General features: G+C 40.9%; 1 protein-coding gene across 3 annotated transcripts in view; it reads left to right on the forward strand.

Annotated features, from left to right (window-relative positions):
• KDSR (3-ketodihydrosphingosine reductase) overlaps positions 1-16,560 on the forward strand; it is a 36,543-nt gene continuing 19,983 nt past the window's right edge. For 2 of the 3 annotated variants that reach the window (XM_067567919.1, XM_067567921.1), the window contains exons 1-5: positions 1-382; positions 6,955-7,044; positions 9,097-9,153; positions 13,377-13,442; positions 13,604-13,699. In XM_067567919.1, the coding sequence (XP_067424020.1) occupies positions 200-382; positions 6,955-7,044; positions 9,097-9,153; positions 13,377-13,442; positions 13,604-13,699 (492 nt within the window). In that variant the 5' untranslated portion in view covers positions 1-199. Of the gene's footprint in view, positions 383-2,216; positions 2,410-6,954; positions 7,045-9,096; positions 9,154-13,376; positions 13,443-13,603; positions 13,700-16,560 lie in introns of those variants that run through there. The other variant, XM_067567920.1, reaches the window with a different exon arrangement.

The raw sequence follows: 16,560 nt of genomic DNA on the forward strand, positions 1-16,560 counted from the left end.
CCAGCTGCTTAATTGCCCTGTAGATGTTTTTCGGCTGAAGCTGCAGTCCAAGCTCTGGGACCCTCCCATCTCATAGGGCACTAGACCCCAAGCACCAGTCAAGCACAAACGGCCACACTGCAATTAAATAGCCCTTAGCCCAAGCACCACGAGCCTGAGTCAGCATTTTTTAATTGCAGTCATAACGGTAGTCGTAGGCATGCGTACGGGGTGTGCCCAGGCACACCCTAATGCAGGGCTCGACAAAACCCTAATGCGATGCAAGCTGCCACCGAAAAGAAGGATCCTGGCAGTTTTTTCAGCGGTAGGTAAAACATTGCTAGCTGCCGCTGAAACAGATGATGCAGCGAGATTTTTCGGGGCGGAGAGTAAGGCAGCGAAGGTAAATCAATTTTAATCCAGTGTGGCCTAAAAATTCCCTGGGTGTACACCTTAATGTAATGTGCTGTGCACACCTATGGTAGTGGCTACATATAAATACTGGATATACGGGGAGAATTCAGCCTGAGACAACTGAGGGTCTAAGGGCAGTCCTCATCACTACTCTCTGGTGAGATCCCTCCAGGAAAGATTTGTCATTTTAGTTTGTTTCCTTGGACTCCCACTTCCTCCCTCAGACAGAAAAGCAGTATCTTTTGGTTGACTGTGTTAGATATTGTGGAGATGTCAAGATAAGAGAATGGATTTCCGTTCTCCATTCATTGACTATAGATCATCAAATCCACTTTTGTGGTTTCCAGACTATTTCCTGCCCTGAATCCAGACAGCAAAGGGAGCTCCTATGTCATCTTTGGTTAGATGAGCTCAGAAGCAATTTTTGGCTGGCATCTCTTTCTCCTGTATTCTCACTGAGTCTTGTAATTTCTTCTATATTTATTACTACCAGTCATTATTTTCTTTCTATTCCCACTGCTAAAACCTTGGTTTCTCAACTAATATAATTTCTTCCTCTCTTGCTTCCTCATACTTCTCTCCCTGCTCCATTCTATTCAAAACATTTACACTGAAATCATCTTTTTTTCTTTTCTTTTCTTGCTCCATGCCAGTTCCTTCGCAAATCTCATCAATTTTAACTGCAGGTGGCTTCCCACCTTTCACTGCATCAAATTCAGGCTCCTGGCCCTTACCTTCAAAATGGTGCATGATCCCTGCCTACATCTCAGCTCCGATTTCCTCCCACTCTCCACCTCTAATCTCCTCAGTAGTATTTTCATGTCCTTCTTCTCTTTGTCTGTTCTGGTTAATCTCTTTGGGGCTGGGATCTTGTTTTCCTTACTTCATAAACAGTGTGTGCAATTACACTGTATGCCTATTATTAATAACATAATCTGCGGGTGTTTCTCACTCAAGAGAGAATAATTACAGCCTAGGCTGAGAAAACTCCAGAGGCCTAAATGCTCACAGCAAATACATTCTTTGGTGAAGGGGAGGTGTTGATTCTCCCCGATTGCCCAGGCAGTGCAGTTTGTGATTGCAGCAAGACCCTCTGGCTGCAGCCCTGCAAACCAGTGGCTCGCACGCCCTAGCCCGCACCAGCTCACTGAGCCCCTCCTCGCATGTTCCAGCCACTCAAAAAGCCTGGCCAGGTCCCCGGTTTCAGCCACGCTGAAGGGGACGCAGCAGAGCGGCGGCACCTGGGGCTGGGGCGGTCTCACAGCGCTTCTGCGGCTCAGAGCACAGCGGCGGCTGCGGCGGCGGCGCCCACCCACGTGCTCCCACGGCGCGCAACACCGCCCCCTAGCGGCGGCCTGTTCCAATCACCACGCGCATGTGCGTGTCCCCAGAGATTGACTGATTGACACACCCCCCCCCGTTCCCGCCGCCAGGGCCAATGAGGTCACATGCCGCGGGGCAGGCGCAGGGCCCGCCCCCAGCCAGCGCTATGGTCCGGTACGAAACCCGCCTCGCCTCGCTCTGGCCGCACAGGCTGGCTCCCCTCCCCCCTCGCGGATTCCCTCCTGCTGGCCTCTAACGAACTGCTCCCCTGCGCGCACCCGCGGGAGCCAATCCTCGCACAGCTTCCGCCTCGCTGGCCAATCCCCGCACGGGATGGCGCCCCACATCGACCGGCCGCGCTAGCCAATCCCCTCGCAGCTCACCCTCCCCGCGGGCCAATCACGGAGCGGAGCCGCTGCCCGCCCTTCCCCCCCCTCCCCTGTGACGGCGGCACTCTAGGGTCGGGTCGGGGCTAAGACCTGGGCTGGGGCGGCGCAGAGAGCGCGGCCGCCGCTGCGGAGCGAGCTGCCCCTCTGGCGCTGTCGGCCGCGGCTCCGCGCGCCCCCCGCCCCGCCTCGAGCCATGCTGCTGCTGCTGGCCGGCGCCTGCGTCGTGGCCTTCGTGCTGCTGCTCTACATGGTGTCGCCGCTCATCAGCCCCAAGCCCCTGAAGCTGCCCGGCGCCCACGTCGTGGTGAGTGGCGGCCGCCGCCTCCTCGCTCCTTCGCCATCGCCCTGCGGGCGGGGAGGGCCCGGCCCAGGCTGGTGACTGGGCGAAGAGGTCTCCTTGCCCCGGTTTCCCCTTGGGGTGGCTGGGGGGGCGGCGGCGGGTGACTCGGGGAGGAGACCCTGCGAGGACATCGCTGTGCGTATGTGTATCTACGCACCCGTATCTGTACACAGCTGTGTGTGTGTGTGTGTGGACACCTCTGTGCTGTGGGGGTGTGTGTGTGTGTGTGTGTAGGCAGACCTACATCTATACACCCGCGGTGGGGGGTTAGTGTGTAGAGACATCTGTACACAGAGTAGGGGGGGGTGTGTATCTAAATACATAAAGTGCGTGTGTGTGTGTGTATATACATATAGTCTAGAGATGAGGGTGTGTGTAGACACATCTGTACAAAGTGTCTATGTACATGCATAGGGTATGTGCCTACACACACACATATATATGCACATATTGTGGGGGTGTATATGGTGTGTGTGTGTGTGTGTGTGTAGATCACATGCATATATACATACACATAGTTGAGGATGGGGTGTGTGGATATAGATATATATAGATATGCATAGTGTGCATTCATTCTAAAAGCATCGAGCTTCCTTGGGCCCCTACCCTGCATAGGGAGACCTAGCAAAAGAAGTTTGTGTCAGCCTCTGCTCCTGGATTAAGTGGGGTTGGAGGATCAGTTTAAATGACTCCCATAGTACAGCAAGGTTGTGGTGGTGGTGATAACCATATAACTGATTGCCCTGTTTCATCAGCATTCAGAGATAATGTAGTTTGACAAGGGAGGCAGGGACATCATGTTTCTAACCCCAGAGGATTTATATTTTTGTCCTCACTGGAGCTCAGCACCTACCTAGAGGTAGTTCAGTGCCCTCTATCAATGTTTCTCAATGGTCGGTCCATGGATTGGTGCTGATCCCTGAGATTGACCTGACACAGTTTAAGAAGGCAGCAAATTGGTCCCTGGTATCAAAAAGTTTGAGAAACACTGCCGTATATGATATACACATTTAAGATAGTATAGTGTGCACTGGGGATGTTTAAGCAATGAGAGATATGCTCTTTGTGTGTGTCCCTAGGTGACCATTGCTGGCAAAAGCATGCATCTGAATCATCAGGAATGCATACTATCTTCAGTATCTTGTATTGTTAAGTTGAATTTATTAGTCTCTATTGACATTTATAACCCTAGATGTATTGGGTAGTTCATATTTATTGTTTCCAATAGCATCTGCTATGTGGTACGGATTATACAAACACAAAAGAAGGTATAGTCTCAGGCTTATTCTCTTCAAGATAAATCAGAGGTTGGAGGAAAATGGGGACAACATACAAATAAATTGGTCAGGTAGCATGTTCTTTTTTCAAATTTAAAAATACTCCTCATCTCTGTAAGGAGCTCGTTGGTTGCCTGTAGGTATCGTGGTAGGTAGTGAGTTTTTTAGAAGGTGTGAGGCTGGCATAGTGGAAACATATGTGCAGATAAATAGGGAGCAGGAGGAAAAAGATGGGCCTTAAAGACAGGGACAAGAAGCTACACGTTGCTTTAAATGCATAAAATAAACTAGATCCCTGCCATGGGGAGCTTCTAGCTTAATTACATTTGGTCTCCAGAGGTGCCAGAACATCCATGACTCCATGGATTTCTGCGGAAGTTGTGAGTGCTCTGTATCTCTTGAAGTGAGACCTCTAAATACAAGTGACCCATAGACACTGGGAGTTAGTTTGTGTTGCACCTCTAAAAGGCACAGTTCAGAGCTACCTGTGCACCCTTCTAATCAGGCTATCTGCAAACTTCAGTGGCCATCAGTGTAACTTGGACAGCTCTGGAGACCTGCCTAAGTTACAGCAGCATTCTCAGTACTTTGGGTTATGGCAGTGGTTCTCAACCTTTCCAGCTTACTGTACCCCTTTCAGGAGTCTGATTTGTCTTGCATACCCCAAGTTTGACCTCATATATATAAAAGCTACTACTTGCTTATAAAAATCAGACATAAAAATACAAAAGTCTCACAGCACACTGTTCCTGAAAAATTGCTTACTTTCACCTTTTTACCATATAATTATAAAAGAAATCGATTGGAATATAAATATTATACTTGAACCTGTTTTTTCACTTGTGAGCCTTGTCATTCTGGGAGACAGTGAAGCGACAGCTACAACTAAGTTTTTATTCACATTGAGTCTATTCCTGTAACCTGTTGTAAGACTAGGCAAATATTGTATCTAGGTGAGTTGATGTACCCCCTGGAAGATGTACACCTTCTGTGTGTACCCCTGGTTGAGAACCACTGGGCTACAGTACTACCTGGAATCTTCATAGCGCTGTGGCCCTGACTCCTCTTGTCCCTGGCAAACCCCCTATGTGCTAGGGCTTACAATAAGGTCCTCAAAAGGCAAACTTAACAGCTATTTTCATGGTGCTAGTACCAGAGGAATCCTTCTCCAGGTTCAGTCAGGGTTTTTATGGCCCCTTTATGCCTCTTTGGCCCTCTCAAACAGCATAATGGGGCTAGAACAGTGGTGAGGATCTTGCCCTATTACTGTACTTGTGTTGTTTGACCTGGTATAACATTGAACAGACAACCAGGGTGCCCTTATTGTGCTGAATTATAAAGCCACTTTATAATTTTGTATTTCCATTTCTCATACATACACCACCTACCTACATCCTTAGATCTATCTATTGCTGTTAATGTATTACCTCTAAAATCTACTTTGATGGCTCAGAATCCTTAAATAGGAAAAAACAAGGCCTTTCTAAAAAGAAAAAGCTCCATAAACTTCAAGTGGTTCCATTTTACAATTTTCTGTAACTTGAGTTTAGTTACACTCTTTCCCAAAACATTACTGATTGGATGACTAACTGAAACTTACAGTAAAACTTTATAAGGTAGGTCAGTTTTTAGGTATTTCAACCTTGATAATGGCCATTTAAATTTCACAAGTTTAGATTTCAGTGTTTACTTATTATGTGGTACATTAGGTAAAAAACCTTAGGTGACTGCCATAAGGAGGATAATCTGGGGATCCTTTTTATATTACCATTCCCCTTACACAGCATCAGAACTTATGTACTCAGTTACTACAAGAATTACATGACGAAAAGAGTTCACAAGATGTAATTGCATAATTAAAAATGCATTGCTTAAGAAGAACAACTGCTCTCGTGTCGTTTTGTGGCTTCTAAAAACTGGTCATGTAATATTTTTTTAAGAAGGTGTTGAGGAAAGTTTTTAGTTTTAATGTTTTCTCTTAGAAACCTTTGACTGGTCTGAAATGAACATAGCTTTCAAAGTTATAAAGTTGTTTAGGAATGCTGGTAATCCTGTAGCGATTAAATGCAATTTAAGGTCAGTCATGTGAACTGTGCATTAATACACAGGAGTTAATACATACAGGAGTTTCCTGTTTTCATTTTTTACACAAATGAAGGAATACAGGACATTAGACAATTAGACACTTTCAGATGACTTTTTTTCATAAACTATTGCCATTCAACAGTAAATACAATTATAATTTGTAGATAAAGCTATTTTATTCTGGAGCAGGATAAACTCCTGTTCAGAGGATATCTTTTTTTTTTTCCTGGTGGCCCACAGAAAATATCTTAGAGGTATTCCTTTACCTTGCAAGAAGGGCCTCATAGGACTTAATGAAACCTTGAATAACATTTAGTCTAGTGGCTCTTTCTTAAGTTTTTTTTTTCAAGCCAAGTAAAAGAGAGGTTGCTTCACATACCACTCCTCCCTCACCCCCAAAAGCCACCACAACCCCACTCTTGTCAAATATCATGTTTAGTACCTTCAGTTGTATGAATTACATCTCAATAATTAGCACTTTTTTGGCCTTAGCCATCTTTGGGTGCAAAAGATGAGGCACAGTAATTTGTGAGTTTGCCAAAGTCATTCATCATGTCAGAAACAGAACCCAGAAATTCTGACTCTCTTATTTCCCTCATGTTTCTGGGAATGGAACACATGTTAAGGATAGTCTTTTTATAAAATCGTGGAACTGTACATAGTGGTAGAGGTGGGTGGGTGAAGAGGCAGCCTGGGTTAGTGGATAGAGCACTGGATTGGGGATTGGGAGACCTAGATTCCAGTTCAGAATCTTTTGCTGACTCCACTCTGCCTTACTTTCCCTATCTGTAATATGGAGAATAATACATTTCCCATTAAAGGTATGCTCAGATTCTAGATGCAAGGTTGCAGTAAGATAAACATTGCATATTAGGTATCAAATTGTATATACACCTAATAATGAATTATAAAAAGAAAATTTTAAAAACAATTCCTTGATGTAAGGACAGATTTTTCTTTCATACTCACCTTTCTACAATGTATCTTTGGTATGTTAATTGTCATCTTTGATATATTTTAGAGAATGATTAAGAATTCTGAGAACATGGTTGTGATTTGTTGGGCTAGGGAGATGAAAATAATGGATTGTTGGTAAAGCTGTTCAAAGTGATAATTAAATTACTTAAACGATGTACCTTTTTTTTAGGTAACTGGGGGTTCCAGTGGAATTGGAAAATGTGTTGCTATTGAATGCTATAAGCAGGGTGCATTTATAACTTTGATTGCAAGAAATGAGGTAATTTTTATATGTATATTTATTAACTAAATTATGTCCTGAAGTGTTCAAAATAGAGGCGTAGTTTAAAATAAGCACGTTTTAAAAATAATATAGTTTGGCAGTAATTGTTCATACTGTGTTGCGGATGAATATTTTAATTGAAGTAACTATAATCCCATTACTACTTCTCTGTCCAAGCAATGTGAGTGAGTCACTGACTTATTACTAAAACAGATTCTGAATGTCTCTTTGTGTCTTACAAATTTTTCAAGTCAATTACGTTTCTATTTACATAGGCTGTTTGTTTCCTGTGACTGTTGCTTTCAAGAACATGTAACTTCTTTCCTTCTTGGTAGTTCTTTCATTTGGAAAAGACTGGTTTCGTTTCTGTTTCTTCTGGAACACAGTCCAACATTTCTGTTACCGTAGGTTTTCCTCATCAGTGATGGTATTGCCACAGCCTTGGGAATGGCATTTATTGTATTTACTCTAATATTCTACTGAATGGGTTTGTACTAGTATAAAAGATAGGACCTCCAGAGCATCATACACTATAGTAGTATGATTCATTGCTATCTTGTATCATGCAATGCAGAATTGTCTGCCTTATGCTACTATCTTCTCGTCAGCAAGTGGTGAATTTGACAAATGAGTACTTAGGATTCAGAGAACACCTTTCAGGCCTCTAATCATTTTAAGAGAAGTTTAAAAAAACAAAACAAAAAAAAACAACCTACGCCTGAATTAATTAAATCTTTCTTTTGAATTGATTTATCTGTTGCTATTGGAACTCATCTACAATTTTTCATCAATACTTTTTTTTATTAAAAACAATTTTTTTTGACCAAAAGTAAAACTTTTGCAGAAAACATCTAGTGAACTGAAAACTTCCAGCTTTCAGATTTTTGTCAATAAATTGGAAAAAAATAAAAGATAAAAAGATCAGGAAACATAGCAAATTTTGAAATTCCACATAAAAAATCATTGGCATTTTTTCCAACTAGCTCTAGTTGTTATGTTTGGTAACTTACAGAGTAGAAAATGTCTTTTGCATAATCTTGACCAGTTTGATACATTTATAATTACCCTCACGCTGCAAAAAAAGAAAAAAAAGTGAAATTTCAGATTGTTTCCTTATTCCAAATGTTCTTCAGTATAATTTAAACAATAATATAAATAAACAGGAACCTATAAAGCAATAACATACAAATTACTAATCCCTTCATGTAATTAAATTTAATAACTGAAGTGTGCAGTCTCAGTCTTAATATTGTGAAGCGTGAAGGATTCTTTCTCCAAGAATCAGGCAGCATAGACAATACTGGAGAGGTTTATTCATGATACCAGGAAGTCTGATAAATCAGCTTCAACTTCATGATGTTACAGTGGTCAGTTATATACCCTTTCTTATTTATTACATAGTACGTTTTAAATTCTTTATCTATTCACTTACAAATACAGACATTGTCCCGTCCAGAGAGAACAACAGTGATAATGGTCGTTACATACATGCAGAGACACTTTTAATCACTTTGCTTACATCAAGGATTCTAGGGTTACACTCGGTGAGGGGTAGGGTGGAGGAAGAAGGGGGGGATCCTTACAGGTAGGTGGCAGACAGAAATTTCTAAAAGCGAATGTGCTGTTCTCATTGGAATTAGAATCACAAAGAGGACATCTGGCTACCTGAGTCATCGGATGTTTGCACTAGCCATTTACATGAGTTTTAATGTACAACTTGTTAGCTGAAAACAGTCTCAAGCCTTACAACATTATCATCATTGTAGGTTTTTTCTGATTTTAGTTCAGGAATGGGGAAGAGAAAGGGTTAAAAAAAAGTTGCAGTTTTGAAAGCTTAATGAAAACAAGAAGAGTTCTGTGGCACTTAATGAAAATAGCAATTTTTAGCCTTAGGCAAGACCTCATACATTTATCAATTACAGAGTTGTTTTTACAAAACTAAAATTGCAGTCTTTAGCCTGCTGAAATGTTTTTAACTTTAGCAAAAACCAGGAAAGCAGTAAATTCTCATGAATGCAGTGCCTTAATTGTGCTTTATATTCATTTTAGAGCAAGCTGTTGCAGACAAAGAAGGAAATTGAAAAATACTCTATTAATGATAAACAGGTAAGATTGTTACCTCCAGTATGTACTGAAAAGAATACCGAGCGACTGTGCCATATAACAGTAAAAAAAGGGAAAAAGAGTGCCACCCCCAAAACCCCACTATATGGTTGCACTTGTCTCACTTTTAAAAATAACTGTCTGTGTCCTGAAATACCAAAGTTTACAAATTAGTATTTGATACATTTGAACTTGAAAGGCATTTTACCTGCCTAGATGCAAGTTCAAGGTTCTGATTTCTCTACTGCTGTTGACATTGCTAACATCAAACTAATACAGAGACTTACTTTCAACAGCTGTAGTTGGGGTGAGGGGATATGTATAATACAACCATAGTTGATGACAAATATAATGATGGCTCTGGAGTTTGACAGTTACATAAAGGAGGAACTAATTCTTTAAAATCCTTCTTAAATCTTTCATATTTTTAAGTCAAAATAAGTGACACCATTGACTTGGAAATTCATATAGTTTTCTGAGCCCCAGAACTGAGAGCCTGAAGACTGGTGGGCTGAGGAAACTACCTGATTCAGAGGGGAAGGAAGATTGGGACAAGGAACATGGATGGGAAAGATCAGGACTGAGATTAGAGGCTGGTGGAGGGAGGGAAACTTGGAGTGGGAGCTGGGAAAAAGTGACTGTACACTGGGCAAGGAGACTGAGACTGGTAACCAGTGGGATAGGGATAAGAAGATGGAGGGAAGACGCATCAAATAAAGAGCCAGGGTGCAGAAAGAGAACTGGGATTATCTGGGGACAAAGGAAACGGGGGATAAACACCCAGGAGGGATTGGAGGGTAGAACTGGAAATGCATGGTAAGGAGACTGGGTCATGAGGAAAAAATAGTACACAGTCATGTAAGTAAAGACTGTATCATAATGCATACATGCAAAAGGGCTGAATTAAGGTTGCATAAGCAGACTGGTCCTGCAGTTGTATTCTGCTATTTACAAGTCAACATTATCTTTTAACAATTGCTTTTTTGTTAAATTTGTATAAAAATAAGCATTACAAAAATGTTGCAGGATGATAGAGAACACTAGTCCAAAGCCATCCTAACTGATTTTTGGGTGGGTCTGCAAAAAAAATATTCAACCGTCTTGTTATCCTCCCTAATAAAACCATTTTTTTCCACCATCATCGCGCCACAAGGCTGGATTTAGCAATACAGCTTTTTGGGATACATTTCAAACATTGTCGTCTCATTTTTATAAAAAAAAGGTACTTGCGTATGTATTTATGTTCTCTTTTGCAGCAGGAGAGAGACCAGTTGTTTGTGTATGGGGTCCACATAATTGCTAAAATTTCAACAACAACAAAAATTTGCAAGAGACACTTGTCCAAAAGCTACAAGTGTGGGGGCTTCTTACGCTGTATGGCACGTTTTGTATGCAAATTGGTCAATTTTAGCACATATTTGGTGTTTTTATAAACATAAACTGACTAATCACCCAAACCATCATGAGACAGTTAAGTATCATCCCCATTTGACAGATACAGAAACTAAGGTACAGAGTATATTTGTAGGTGTTCTGTGACCAGGCATTTATCTGACTCAGTTATAAGAAACACAGCCATTGTCAAGACAGTCTTTTTTCCACAACACACCTGTTTGTCAATCTTGTTTTTGTGCGTGCACCTACCATCCCACCTAACTGTAGCAATGCTTTCTGAGGATGTCTGGGCAGGCATTGTGTACTGCCTCACTAGAAATTAAAATGCACAGAGGGGAAGCACAAGTAGTACCAACAAGCAACTTGTGGTGCAGTGTGTGCCCATATGTCCTACTGCGCAGAGTGCTGAGAGGAAGGACAAGTCAACTTTACACACAGAAATGGCTAGCAGGTTCTGTTTACGCAGAAAAATTAATATTGCGGTCTGGCCACGGGAAGACAAGCATGTACAATTAGACAGTTGGCCCACTGGATATATCGTTGGCTTCCACAATTATGGTATATTATCTTGTGTGTCTGCATACACCATAACTAGAGCCAGCCATGATGTTAACTGGTTGCAAACCATTTAAAAATTCCTAGAGAGAGTCTGAGAAAGAGAGGTTAGGTGATTTGACCAAAGCCACGGGGGGGGGGGTCAGCAACAGAATTAGAATGCAGAAGTCCCTGCTCTCATTCCCATGCTTAATACATGAGACCACTCTACCTCTCAAGTTGTTGAACTAGAGTGTCACCAGTAGTTCAGCAAAGAAACTGGCATTGCTGTAAAAAGAAGCAGGCTGAGAATGATTTTCTGGTGGCTCTAGTGCTACAGTTGGTATACTAAACAGCTCTGCTACCCTGAGGTACAGTATTCCCAAAATTGTAAGGTCTGTAGCTGTGGTTTTCACAGACCCTTAACAACCAGTGTCTGCAAGGTGGAATGTGGGAACCATGGAATAACCAGTAACTCTCAGGAAAATTGGCGACTAACTTTCAACCCTAGCGATTGGTTTCTATCAATGTATTTATGTGTTTAATGCTCTTTGCAAAGAAAAAGCTTTCTTTTTTCCTGGCTCAAGATTCTTATTTACATTTCTATGTCTCCCAGATTAGGAGTTGTGGATGTCAAGGTCCCCAAAGAAAAGTGCTATCAAGGGATCCACAAATATAAAATTGTCATCAAATGCTGTTTCATACCTGTTATGAGATGGTGTTTTCCTTCTGTGGAGAATTAGGAAATCTATGTTTGTTTTTTTTAATGAAAAATAGGTTTGTAGTTTCCCCTGTCACCTTGTATTGTTACCTACCAAATAGGAAAGGGGTAAACTTCTTTCCTGGAACAAGACAAGCAATGCATTTGGTGGTGGGGAGTGAGGAATAGTCACCAAAAGTGTGAATGGACCATCAAGAACTAATAAATATGGGGGGAAGGGTGCAAATTACTGCACAAGTAAATAAGTCTTCAGAGGTGCCATCTCCTGATGAAAATTGTATACACTAGTTTTAACCAGGTTCAAGAGGTCTAGCAAACAAAGAATTAAGAACTTACATAAAGTGACCAGCCCTGATATAGACTATGTTTACACTACAAGTTAGGGATGTGATGCCTCTGGTTGTGCGTGTATACATATTTGATTCTGGTCGAGCTAATGTGAGTATAACTAAATGTGTAGCAGTGGTAGCATAGGTAGCAGTAGCAGAGGCATGACTGAGCCAAGCAGAGTATGTACCTAGTGGTTCAAGGTAGGTTTATACTTGGCCACTACCTGTGCTATTTATCATCAAACTAGTACACGTGTGTATGAGGAGGAAAATCACATCCTTAGCTTATAGTTTACACATAGCTATAGAAGAAGGATCAATGACACTGTGACCAAAAGGGACAAACCCTCCAGAAACCCTGTCATTGTCCCCACAGAGAACAGGATGGCAGGAGCGGAAGTAAAGAGATCACAGTAGGCTGTAGGAGGAAATTGCAGCCTAAATCCCTGGTCTGGAGGGAGAGGAACGCAGGTTTCCTCCCCAAGAAAGGTGATGGCTAAAGACCTGACAGGAGTGCCCTCAAGAAGGCCACAGGAGACAGTGTCACATCATAAATATTTGCCACAATGGTGTATGATTAACAAATTACTCATTGAAATGCTTTCCATGGAATCTGTTCCTGGCAGCTGTGTCTGTTAAGAAGCATGCCAATAAACGTGTTTCTTTTTTTTAAATAAAAACCCTAAACTTGTTCTACAAGTTTAATACCCCCTGTTGATAAAACAATTGTATAAAAAATAAGTTTCTGTCATACAGAGACTGCATCATTTGTGTGGAATTAAGTAAAAGAAAGCTGTTTTACTCTTTTGGTTTATATTGTATTTTTAAAATAGGTGTTAATCCTGAATTTCCAAAGAGCTCCACAGAACAAGCCATGAACTTTTGTGAATTGCAAAAACTACCTGTTAAGTTTGCCTATAATTTTTAACATGTCAGGGAACCATACTGATTATCTGACCATTAATACTGAAGTTGAAATGCACAGTTTGAAGCCATTGAACTTGATTGCCCTTTGTTAGCTGGTTGACTGATAAGTGAATTTTTTCAGTCTAAATAATTAGGTCTATAGTACTGTTTGTAAGTAAAATTGAAATGTTAATACCTTGCACTTCAGTAGCTCTTTCTTATTGATTTGTACAAAGCTGTATTTGGATCTGCAGAAAAACATTTGACTTTTATAGCATTTTAAAGAGATAAGACTCTATTCTTATTTTTTTGTCATCATTCATTCTCCTTTCCTTCATTAGGTTGTGCTTTGTATATCTGTTGATGTGTCTAAAGACTATGGACATGTGGAGAACGTCCTTAAACAAGTAAGAAAGTAATTCATTTATCTATTTTCAGTTATTTTTTCCTTGTATACTACATACGTATAGTAAAAATGTTTTCTTGTCATGATTTTGAACATTTAAGCTGCTGCAATGTATAAAAAATATTTTTCTTGCTACCAATACAAACCCTAACGTTTTTATAGGCTCAAGAGAAGTTGGGTCCAGTTGACATGCTTATAAACTGTGCTGGAACATCAGTTACGGGAAAATTTGAAGATCTTGAAGTGAGCTGTTTTGAAGTGAGTAAGCATGTTTTTTTCCTTAGATAGTTGGGCATGATTTCTAAAGGGGGGGGAAAAAAAGCTAATCCAATATTTACATCAAGTAAACTGTATATTCTTAGGTCCTGGAAGCTGAAAATAAAATAATGTATGGAAGCCACAATTTGAAACTCTGAATGCTGTTTTCTTTATATTGGCGGGGGTGGAGGGACACTTAGTTTGTGTTTTAAGAATCTTCCTCAAAATTTTTTTTTTTTTTTAAAAGCAAGCTTTCCTTTTAACAAGGACAATCCCAATGAACTCCATAAAGAGTTTGAAAATTGAAGATCATTAGCTCTAAATAAGAAACATCCATGTTTTGTGAATGAAATAATTACAAGCCAATTCTTCACGTGATAAAAGAAATTTAAGTGATTTGAGAAATTTTGGACAGATTTATGAAGGCAACTTATCAATAGATTACTCTCATTAAGTGTTTGGGCACATAGTATCACTTAGTGGTAACTGAGAGAATACTATGTAACTGTTCTGTTCTGCTTGAAGGCTGTGGGCTTGTCTGTGGTGCATTAGTCTGCACTTTAAGGGTGTAAATTGTAATGCTCACTAGCATGCTATGTACTATGTACTAGCATGCTATGTACTATTGTACTATGTACAATGTGGATCTGGCTGGCACACTAGGGAACTTTTAGTGCAGACTAATGCATCATGTAGACAAGTCCTATGTTTAGGTTTTATTCAGAATTGATAAAAAAAAGTGGTAAGCCACCTCTATGTTGCTAATAATTCAAGCTTTCATCTGTTAGCAGTCGTGTAGAAAATCCTATTTTTGACTTTGTACCCTTGAAGAGTCTTAAGCTGTCTCTTCACTGCTGAGTTAACTTGAGTTATCTACTCACATTAACTCCTCTAGAATTAGACTAGCTCAGGTGAGAACACCTACAAAATACTCCTGAAGCAGCACAGAGGGGCTTGCCTACACTATTGCTTTGGCTGATACTGCTATGATGGCAGAGTCCCCTTGTGTAGGTACACTGAAAGCTAGCAGAAGGAATTCTGCTGTCATAGCTACACCACCTCCCCAAACGATATTAGCTATGCAGACAGAAAACATAGTTGCCAGCATGGCTATGTCAGCTAGGGAGGGAGAGCTCCTCTCCTCTCCTCTCACCTGCCCCTTCCTGCCACCTCATCTGATATCGATATGTTGACAAATCTTGTGTGGACTAGGCCAGAGCGATTTTTGTGAGTGGCTGACGACATGCTAGCTCAAGCAATAGCCTATACCCCTTGGTGGGCCAGCCAAGTTCAGTTAAAAGCACCACCTTTCTCCAGGCTTTGTGTATGTGGATGGGACTCTGAGGGCAGCACACAGGTTCTAACTTGAGTTAACTGTGTAGTGAAGACAAGCCCTTAGCCAAGAAAATGACTCATCATTTTCACCCACAGTCGGCATTTCTCTGAGATTAAAAAAAAAAAAAAATCCTTCTGTAATGCAAAAGACTACTGTTTTCATATGATACATCACAAAGCATTCATTACTTTTCAGATGAGATTACTGGTCTACAGATGAAAAGCGCCCAAAGGAGAACATATGTTCTGTTTAAATTCTTAGAATGTATTTCATAAGGCTGTTTTGCCACATTAAGGACTTGAACTAGAGCCCACTGAATTCAATGTGAGTCTTTCCATTCACTTCAGTGGGCCTTGAGTTATGCTGTTAATACCCAAATTGACTCAAACAGCTTAAGTTAAAATTTGCCTGAGTATATCTTGTAACTAAGCTTCACTTTCTTTCTACCAGCTAGCCAGCAAGAAATCTAGCTCATCAATCAATGTTGTTGAAACCATGCTGCAAAGTCACACAACATTTCATGGTGCCATACAGGCAGCAGATTAGCAATTTTAAGTATCTTTCAAGTACAGGACTATGCTATTTCAGTTTAGCAAATACTTGAACTTGAAGTCACATAATACAATAGCCACCACAGACAGTGGTTGTATTAAATTTACTGTTAATGTCTTTCTCCCTGTTTCTATAGGGGAAGGAGGAAGGTTGCAATTTATTTAGGAGCTGCTTTTTTATTTTTTTGCAGGGCATTAGACTCTAACTTGGGTGTGTTTGCTTAAGTGCATTACTTAATTTTGGGAGTACATGTCTGGGGACAAATTTGGCACCCTGTGGAAGGCCTCAGACGTTGTCACTTGTGTGTTTCTGCTGTACTAAGTGGATGGAGAGTTTTTCTGTCATGGAAAGGCTGTTCAGTGTTGACTCTGGTCCCCTTGTGTGTTGTAAAGTGTGACTGTCTGGTGTCTCTTGAGTTACTGTTGTTGGGGGATGATATGCAAGAATGGGAGGAGCATGGCCAGTGGATTCACACTAAGCGCATGCAGGCCAAAATATCTGAGGAACAACATAAGGATTGCAGCTATGATAGCAACCCTGAAACTGCTTTGGCAGCTCTGGAGTTTGGTGGCTATGTGGGAGGATTTAATTCTCGATGCACAGAGGATCTCTATATGGAAAGCTTATTTATTTGAAGCTTGCATAAGGGTCAGGATTTGGTTCTTTTTTTCTTTGAATATTAGCCCTCTAGCAGGTCAGAATATTGAATTATCCTACAGGTTAGTCTGTAACTGATAGTGATATGGTCACAAATGATCCGTTCTGACCTTTGAAAAGGTTGTCTAGTCTTCTTTTTTTTTAAATGTTACCTGAAGTCAAGTTAACCCGTCTTTCTGGTTTTGTTCCTCCTTCTATAGTCTATATTTGTTCTCTACTCTAAAGTGAAGCACTGCAAAGATGTTTAGGCATAAGCTGTAAAATTATATTTAATGCATCAATTCAGTGTCTTCCACAGGCTCCTGTCAGTTAATTG

The sequence above is a fragment of the Emydura macquarii genome, unplaced genomic scaffold, assembly GCF_026122565.2.
Source record: "Emydura macquarii macquarii isolate MOO-44397 ecotype Brisbane River unplaced genomic scaffold, CSIRO-AGI_Emac_v2 contig_2825, whole genome shotgun sequence".
Lineage (NCBI taxonomy): Eukaryota > Metazoa > Chordata > Testudines > Chelidae > Emydura > Emydura macquarii.